The sequence below is a fragment of the Macadamia integrifolia genome, chromosome 3, assembly GCF_013358625.1.
Source record: "Macadamia integrifolia cultivar HAES 741 chromosome 3, SCU_Mint_v3, whole genome shotgun sequence".
Lineage (NCBI taxonomy): Eukaryota > Viridiplantae > Streptophyta > Magnoliopsida > Proteales > Proteaceae > Macadamia > Macadamia integrifolia.
Genome location: NC_056559.1, coordinates 30797499 through 30807200, shown reverse-complemented (window position 1 = coordinate 30807200; position 9702 = coordinate 30797499). Strand labels below are relative to the sequence as shown.

Genomic DNA, 9702 nt, shown 5'->3' with positions numbered 1-9702 from the left:
CTCCTCGATGCAACATGTGAATCCAGTTGGGATGAACGAAGGGACAGGAATTCCGCCTCTGCGTGGTTCCTACTCAATTTCGTCTCCAGAAACGGACTTCCAAACATCGTTAATTTCCTCTCTCTCTCTGCAATTCTCTCCCTCCATAGTGGAAGTAAACACTCATCTCCTCGATGCGACATGTGAATCCAGTTGGGATGAATCAGAGAAGGGAAGCGGTCCAGTTGGGCTTTTTCACAAACACCTCTCTCTCTCTCTCCTAAGTGATGACAATTTTGGGTTTGCTGTGAAAATAAACAGGATCAATTCGGAAAGGTTCCTCTGTTTTGGGGAATTACCGCCGATGGATACGTCGCCTTTGCTGACGATGCCGACTTGCTCAAAGGTGCTTGTGGAAAGTCTCTTGCATCTTTCCCTCAGGGTAATCATCATGATCTTTCTCATCCCTCTTTTGATCCTAATTTTGTTTTGGAGTTAGAACCCTTTTTTCCTTGTTTCCTTGATCTCATCAAATTGTTATCGTTTGAATCACAGGATGCTTCTTCTTCACCGCAGACGGTGGTCTGAGAAGCTACGAGCACCCTAAGAATACAATTACTGCCATACCCGCCACTGACGAAGAGATTTGGGGAACCAAGTTCATGGTAGGATATAAATTATTAATTTGTAGATTTGGGATGATCTTCTTGTCCTTTTTTTCATCCTCTGCTTTGTGTATATATGTATACATCTCAGGTTGACGGAATAAGGCTTTCTTTTTCTCTTTTTTTAAATCCTCTTTTTGATCAGCGGTTCAGGTCCGGCAATAAGGTTTTATTTTTTGTTTTTTAAATCCTCTCTTCTTCTTCTCTAGCTCTTCTTTTTCTTCAGGTCAGCGGGACAGTAGCAGCTATGAGCCGTGTTCTTTTTTAAGGAAGCTTGAAGATTTTGGAGCCCGAGGCTTAAGAAGAATCACAATAGGGTAGGGAAGAGAGGAGTCCCGCCGCCGCCGCTGCTCCATATCCGCCACCGACAGATCCGGCCTCATCAATCCAAATACCGGCGATGGAGATCCGGCGGAGAAGATAATCGAAGGTTGCGTTTTTTCTCCTTTTTTTCCTTCAATCTGTTCGGAATCTGCAGTCTGTGGTGGTCTTGGTTGGAAATCCGGCAAATTATGGCTGAGATCTGTGGTTCTCTGTATTTTGAAAGCTTCACTGTAATGTAAAAATATGAGTTTTTCAATAGCAAGGGTATAATGGTCATTTTAAGTCGACACTTAACAGTGACTGACGATAAGGGGTCCGAGTCCAATTTGGTGAAAGAGAGGGGGTGTCATTATAATATTGGCATTCTTCAGGGGGTGGCGCTGTAAATTACCCTATTTTTAATGCAAACAAGAATGGTAAAATCTGTAAGCATTTACTTCTTTGACTTTCCTGGTTCAACTTTTCTATAACATATTTGAGGAATGTAGAACTGTAATAGCTCTTGTAAAACAATGCCCATAAGTAGATCCCACACCCAATCAAATCGACACAAAATATTTCACAAAAATAATTGAAACTTGGGGTGATTAATACTGAGTTGCAGAAGCTTCCTACCTGAGATACAAATACCACTGTAGAATCTTATTTTTTCCCATTCCCTTGCTTCCTATGCCAGTAAGTTAAAATTTTCTTGATACCACCTTCCCCTCTTTTATAACTTTTTTCATTTCCCTCTCATTTAATCCCAATCCATGTAACAAAGATTCAATAATACCTCTCTCCCCGTTCCATACACTTCATGTTTAAGGTGGGGTTACACCAAATTGCCCCATATTTGAAATTTCTTTTTTTTCTGGGGGTGGGGGAGGGGGATTAAGAAATTAGTCCATTGCAGTAGTCCATGTATTCATTTAATAATCCTTATAATGTCTAAATCAGTACCTCAGGGGAGGGAGGGATTACGTATTTGTAAAATTAGTCCATTACAATAGTTCATGTATTCTTTTAATAATCCTTATAATGTCTAAATAACCTCCTTTTTGTCTTTAGATAGTACATATAAGTATTAGGACGAATGCATACAATTCCAAGTCAATATTCATTTTTTAGCCACCTTAATTTAGTGTTTTCTTTGGACATACAATTTGTAAAAAATTAGTTCATACATAGTTTGTGTGGTGATTCTTACAATACCCACAACAATAGCTTAGTTAATTAAATTTTGTTTACTTCCATATGCATTAACATCCCTAAAAATGGGTTCAAAATCAAGCACATTCACAAGGCTGCACTTTAAAATGTTGCAAGTTTCATTATTTAACTTCCCAAGATCTGGGGAAAGGTGCCAACGTTGGGCAAGGCAAGAGTTCTGAAACTAATGTAATAGGTGCAGTCCAACAAGCGGTACCATCTGCAACCACCTCACACTTACAACCATTTGTGATACAGTCGGATGCTCCTCAGAAGGCTTCCCGCCCAAGGAGGCAATTCACAGAGTTGGGAATGCCTTTGGCCATGATGTATGAGAAGTTGAAAAAGCAGGGTCTCTTGGGGACTATAGCTCCAAGAGTAGTCAATAATCCTCCACCGGCCTGGTACAAGGACTATGAGTACTGCTCTTACCATACTCAGAAGGGACACACCACTGAAATATGCATAAGCCTACGACATGCAGTCCAAGATTTGGTAGACAACGGGACCATTGAGGTCAAAATCAAACAACCTCCAAATGTCACTATCAGTCCACTCCCGGATCATGGGACGATCGATGTGTTGGCAAATGATCGACGAGACTTTGATCCCTGATTCTTCGATCCCACTCACCTCCAGGAACTCCAAGAAGTATCATCTCCAGAGGGAATGTGAGTGGGTGGAGAAATTGTTAGGAGAAATTACATGTGAAAAGACTACCTCTCTCCCCCGAAAATATTAAGGCACATAATCAGTTTCATCAAGGTAGCTCGTCAGAAGGAATGCAACTCTTGGCAAAGGGTAATCTATATGTACTATGCGGATATGCATTTTTATCATCCCATGTCTTATGACTTCGGAGGATCTCACTCCAATCACCTGTACAACCTGGAAGAAGAATTAATAGAAAGTGATCCTACCCAACTCATCAGACCTAGGGCTTGAAAAGGTCACTTGAATGCCTATACCTAAAGGAATATCATGGGAGGAAGGGCTAAAGTCAAGAAGAATCATCGGAAGAGATGTCAAAAGCCAAGGATTAGGTACCCGCTTTCCCTCCTTCATCACCAACCCCATTTAAAGAATCTGCCTCATATCATCCACCTTCACCATTATCTTCATTCTCACCATACCATCCAAGATCGAATGTTCCATCATCATCCTACCATCCTTTGTCTTCATCTGTATACCCCACCTCCTACATCACATCCCCTTCGTACCATCCCACCTTATATCCCTCGTCACACTCATGTCATCTCTTAGGTCGGTGGATGACCCATTGAGTCTCGAAGAAGGGTGGATTGGCGGGTATAATTGGAAGAACATCCTGACATTACCAGACGCTCTGGAAGTGACTTCATCAACAGGTTCAGTGAATGTTTGCTGGGGAAGTCAAGAGATAGATCCTACATCCTTGATTCAGATGACAACACCTAGGAGGAGGGTCCCGAAACAATTGAAGAAGTCACAAATGACCTTCTGGGAGCAGTAATGGCATTGGCCATAGGTGAACAAATCAAGGAGCACATTTCCCTAATCCATATAGGGAGTGATACTGAGGCTGATGAGTCTGGTACAGTCAAGCTTCGAGCCCAAGAAACAGAGTCCGATCTATACGTTTTGAGTATTACGAACTTTTGGATGTGGAAGGAATCAGTGACAACGAGGAACCTACCAGTGAAGAAGAGGTCCGCGAAGGGGAAGATTCTGAAAGTTGGGATGATGGTAATGACTGGAGTGCCAATGAAGATGATGAATCAGGATATTACACACCAGGGGATCCAGGAGGATACTCGGTATATCTCATCGGAGGGGATGACCCAATGATTGACCCAACAGATGCCATCTATTCGGCACTCCCCATCCGTATGGAGGAGGATGGCTTCACATCAGTTTCAGTTGATAATGAGGACTTTAATTAAGAGGAGGACGATGATAATGATGTGAACTCTGTGGTGGCACTTAAAGAACAAATGATTGACATTTATGGATGCCTAGACATGATGGAGCTTCACTTAGAGGAAACAAGAAAGATGTTGGGTGACGTAGCCATCAGTGAACGCTACTATGCCAAACAAATGGGATACCTTGAAGAAATAAGGGAAGATGACACGCTGATAGAGGTATGGATGCAGGGTTCCAATGTCTGTCCAATGCGATCAAGAAGGTAAGAGCCGGAGCTCTTGATATTTGTGGAGGACCCCGACTTCCTACTCTAAGCTGGGAAGGAGAATCAGAAGAAGAAGATGATCCCATAGTTGGAATAATCATCATAACAGATAGTGATGATGAGGATCAGTACTTTTGGAAAGGTTATGGCTACACCAGGCAAAGGTAGTATCCTCTAGCCTACACCAAAAGGTGAAGTTCATACATGAGGGGAAAGTAATCACCATCTTAGGAGACCACAAGATAGTCAATACTTTGGCCAATATTGAGAAGGGGGAGGACCAAGGAAATGAAGTCTAACTCAGTGGATTTCAAATAGAAGGAACCTGTGTCATCCTTGCTAAAGGAGGCTCTGAAGAAAATTCCCTGACCTATTATGAAGCAATCTGAAGTCCCCTGGTTGGTCAAATGATGAGAAACATGACGTACTTTCTAGGAATGGGACTAAGAAAGTATCATCAAGGTGTGCCAAGGGTGCCAGCCATGGTGGTGAGTCGAGGTAGAAATGGACTAGGAGACATTCCTTAGCCTCAAGACTCGAACAAGGGCAGTAGTAGAAAAAATCGAGAAAAGGGCCATAGGGTATTAAGAATGACTAGAAGGATAGTCGCTTTTTATTACCCCACTCTCAATGGATACTTCGTAAAGGAAGGTGAAGACTTTCCTTTCTATGAGAGATTGCATTAGTTGAAGAAGAGTTCTTCTTTGAAAATCCTACCATGTTGATCCGGCCTATGGAGGTGACAAGTCTGCGAATCCTCCTAAAAAGAGAATGGGAAGGAAAAGTGAGACTTGCCTAGTGTTTGCATCTTTCCACTGACCTAAAAAATCATATTTTCTCTTTTCTACGAGAAGCACACACATAAGAGTTGTACAAGATCAAGCCTAGGCCCTTCCAAGGAACGAGCATGTATGCCAAGGAAAGAAGAGCATGAAGGATGATGGTTTATGTGTATTGTGCGAGAGTCAACTACAATGGAAAGACCCATGATGGAAGTCAAAGATGTGACCAAGGGATCGGGATGGTTTCAAACAATAGGCTCAAAAAATTGGACTTCATCAAGGGAGGACTGAGTAGCCTTCGCCGACTCTCACCTCTTAGAAAGTTTGGCTTCAAGGAATATGAGATTGTTCCACTCGTATTTGTAAGAAAATGACCACAAATGGGAGAAAGTAACTGCAACACCTATATAGAGATAGATATGGAAAACCTTGGGGAAGAAAAAGACCCGTTGCCACACCTACTCATCCATAAAGCCATTGTGCCACTCCTGAACTAGACAAGCATTGGAGAAAACTTTAATTTTACTCATGCCATCGAGTCAACCAATCTAGATACCACTGATAAGAGCATCAAATCTATTGTCGAGTTTGTTACTAAGTTGTCTGTTCATGGTTGCATGCCTACTTTTCCTCTTACAGAAAATTTAGAGTTCGTGTATGCCAATTTGTTTGAGATCAAGGCTGAAGTGTTCTTATGATGTATTCGATCCATTGGGGTTACGCTCTCTTTCGAGTGGGTTGTCGATTAAAGATTCTTTTCCAAAAATAGGAAATAACACCTCGATGATTCAGTATGTATAATTCTGGGGTGATTTCCACCAAATTGTACGGAATGCCAAATCATTAATGAGGTGCATTCCACAAGCATCCAGAGGAGAAAGAATCATCAAATGGGGTAAATAATAGAGAACATAACCCGACGTCGTAGGATACCTTATAAGATCACTTTTTGCTAAGATCGCCCATGTTTGTACTAACCTTGTATGAAATGCTTTTTTTTTTAAATCAAAATAAACAATTTTGAAGCCAAGCCTTCATTGTGGATCATACAAGATTCCAAGCCCCATAGGTCCCCCGTCGTCCGTGTGGACTCATCAGGGTAGTCGGTTGACCTACTTAAGTCCAGTATCACCTTGATCAGATAGTCCTTCATCCGAGAGTCAAAGCCTGGTCAGGATAGACGCCTTTGCTAAAGACCCAGTTAGTGATGCACCCGAGCTGGTATGGGCTCACCCCTTAGAAGCTATGCAAGATGAAATGGCAGAATTTAAGAAGGATTTGTCACAAATCTTACAGGAGATTAGGAACCCATCTAGGGTTGATCCTACCCCCAATCAGAATGAGAATGTTGCTACAAGTCCGACAAGGGTAGATCCCATTTTAGGAGAATTAGAGCGACCTAGGGTGGCCACGCCAAAAGGAACTTCCGCAGTAGCCAAAGGCACACTCGGGGTTGTTATCGATGCGGAAGAAGAACAATTCGCCACCTATATGCAGAATAAACTTCTAGAGACCGAAAGGGAAAAGAAGATGTGAGAGAAGTTGGAAAAATTAGAAGGCCTAATTTGGAGTAAAAGCTAGGAAGGGTAGGTTACGGATCCCAATGAGATGAGTTTCTTCTCTGGGACACGAGTTTCTGAGAACTTCAAATTACAGGCTGATCAATTTGATGGGACCAGAGATCCCAATGCACATCTAAAGGTTTTTGTGAGTATTCTCAAGTCATGGAAACTTACGGACGAGCAGATGGGGAAAGCATTTATGTTGACATTGTCAGGGCTGACTTTGAGATGGTTAACACAATTGGAACCTACATAGACCCAGGATAGGGGGACAGTTTTGTGAGCTTTACCAAATAGTACTCATATAATACAGAGCTTGATATCAAGTGACGTGAGTTTGAGGCCTTAAGGCAACAACCAAAGGTAGGGTTTATAGCATTTTTGATGAGGTTTCATGACAAGGGTGCCAAAATGGCAGATCACCCTTTTGAGGTGGAACAAGTGGAGATGTTGATTGAAAATCTCTCCAAACTCTACTATGAGGTCCTTTACTACCAACATTTGTAGACTTTTGATGCTTTGATAGCTACAAGGACTTGTATCAGGAACAAGTTATTGAGGGATGCTTTGTATCAGATAGTGCCTCAAGACTTGGAAAAGAATGCATGGTTTAGGAAAGGCAAGAGCTCAGAGACAGGGTGAATGCAGTCCAATAGTCAGCACCATTAGTAGCAGTGTCCCAACCCCAACCATTTGTTATACAGGTAGACCCCACATCCCAAAGGGCAATCCAACCCAGGAGGCAGTTCACTGATTTGGGAATGCCATTGGCCACAGTTTATGAGAAGTTGAAGAAGCAGGGTCTCATGGGCATAGTTTCTCTCAGACCTATCAGTAATCCCCACCTGCATGGTACAAAGAATATGAATATTATGCTTACTATAATCAAAAAGTTCATACCATGGGCGATGCTTCAATTTACAATATGCTATCCAGGATTTGGTAGGCTCCCAATGTCACCACCAACCCATTTCCAGAGCACCATTCAGTAAATGCTTTAGATGATGGAGAATTAGAGATGGATCCCACCCCACTGATACACCCTGTTNAAAAAAAAAAAAAATCTTCTCTTGATTTAAGACATATCAAACATAATGAGAATTTTTTAGAAAATAGTAAATTTTTTTTCCCTCTTATCTATCAAACACAACTTCAGACTTTAAACTTTGACAAAAAGATATGGGTAATTTACAACACCACCCCTTGGAGAATGCCAGTATTATAGGAACACCCCCTCTATTTCACCAAATTAGACTCAGGCCCCCTACCGTCAGTTATTGTTAAATCAAGAGTTAAAATGACCGTTCTACCCTCCCTATTCACTAAAAACTCATGTTGTAACCTGATGGAGGATGGGGGAGATGGCGACGGCGACGGGGACGGCGACTGCAGAGATTCCTTCTCCTTCTTCACTCCCACTGACTCGTCTCTCTACTATCTGGATCTGGCATCACGGGCTTCGGATTACATCTATAGATATGAACCACTGGTGATGTTTTTTTTTTTAGAAGACCGTCGGCGATCGTTCAGAGCACCCAGCTTTGGCTCGTTGAAGAAAAATAAGAAAGGTAAATAATAAAAATAAGAAATAACTCAGATAATCATAGCAGAAGTAGAAAACTTCGTTCAGACATTGGACTTTGTTAGGGTTTTCAGACATAGTTATGGTTTATGGTTCATCATTATTGACGGTGAAACCAAGCTAATTTATTTCCGTAATCGACAGACAGACGCTCCAAGAGAAGCAATCCCAGACATGCCTCCACCAGTAGCGTTAAAAACCAGCAAACCTTGGAGACTAGTACAGTTATCCGCAAGCTTGCAGATCCGATCCAAGCAAAGGTCGATGATTTCTTTCCCAATGGTATAGAATCCAAGTTTAAGAAATGGAATGGAAGCAAAGCAACGGAGAAGGTATGGTCGGTCTCATCTATGATGTTAATTTCAGAGAAAGAGAGAGAGAGAGAGAGAGAGAGATTAGAGACAGAAGTACAAACATTCCATTTAGAGAAGATGGATATCCACACCCCTCGGCCCCGTCATGTTCACCGCTTCGTGGTCTCTATTCTCCCCTTCCAACACGAAAGCCCTCCATACTCAATCCGTTCTTGGCATCGACACCATTTGTCCCTTCCCCAGACAGATCTCTGACGCCTTCCTCTCTTTGCCGTCGAAGAAGGGTTGTACCGATATATGTCGGATCACCCTCACGTTTCTGAACTCTGTTTCTCCGATCCTGCAAGCCAAGTGGTGAGCAAGGTTGGCTCCGGCACTATCGTCTATGAGAAAGCACTAAGAGAGATCGGCATACGTTGTAAAATTGGGGAATTTTGCATCGTTGAGGAACTTGAGAGTGTCAAAGCCATCATCGTACGGTGAGGGAAAGTGATGCTCCGGAGAGAGTCAATAGTTGACAGAGGTGACGACGAGTCTGTGGCATACATCGTGGTAGAAAAGGGAGTTGGGGCTGAAGAAGGCGAAGCCTCCGCCGTGGAAGTAGACGATGACGGGAAGGGTACCGTCACCGCCTATGGGGGTTGTGTCAGTGGGTGTATAGAGGTGAAACCATAGGTTTCGGGTGGTGTCGACGGTTACATCGGAGGTTTTGACCCCGTTAATGGGTTTATCTCTGGCTTTGGCCTTCAGGTCCACGAAGTCGTGTAACGACGGTTGATGGTGCCGTTGGGTCATTAATAGAGGGTAATTTTGGTACTTTAGAATTTTTAAGGGTAAAATGGTATTTAAAAAAAAAAGGACCTGCTGATGTCAGCATTTGAAGTATATTCTCTAACAGTGACTGACGGTAGGGGGTCTGAGTCTAATTTGGTGAAAGAGAATGGATGTTTCTATAATATTGGCATTCTCCAGGGGGTGGCGTTGTAAATTACCCAAAAGATATTGGTTTTTCCTATCTACAAAGACTTTGAATCAATAAAAAAATGTCGGATTATGATAGATAAAGAAAAAAGTTTCCAGTGTGAGAAAATATTCTGCACAACCCAATGTAAAACTTAGATCTTTCCTTCTAG

At 42.3% G+C, this 9702-nt stretch overlaps 1 protein-coding gene across 1 annotated transcript; it reads left to right on the top strand.

Moving 5' to 3' along the window:
* Window positions 1–8002: 8002 nt before the first annotated feature.
* LOC122074348 lies at window positions 8003–9337 on the top strand. The gene is made up of 3 exons (XM_042639174.1): window positions 8003–8241; window positions 8400–8587; window positions 9320–9337. The coding sequence occupies exons 1-3, from the start codon at window positions 8019–8021 to the stop codon at window positions 9335–9337; spliced, it is 429 nt and encodes a 142-aa protein (XP_042495108.1). The 5' UTR covers window positions 8003–8018.
* The last annotated feature ends 365 nt before the right edge of the window (window positions 9338–9702 follow it).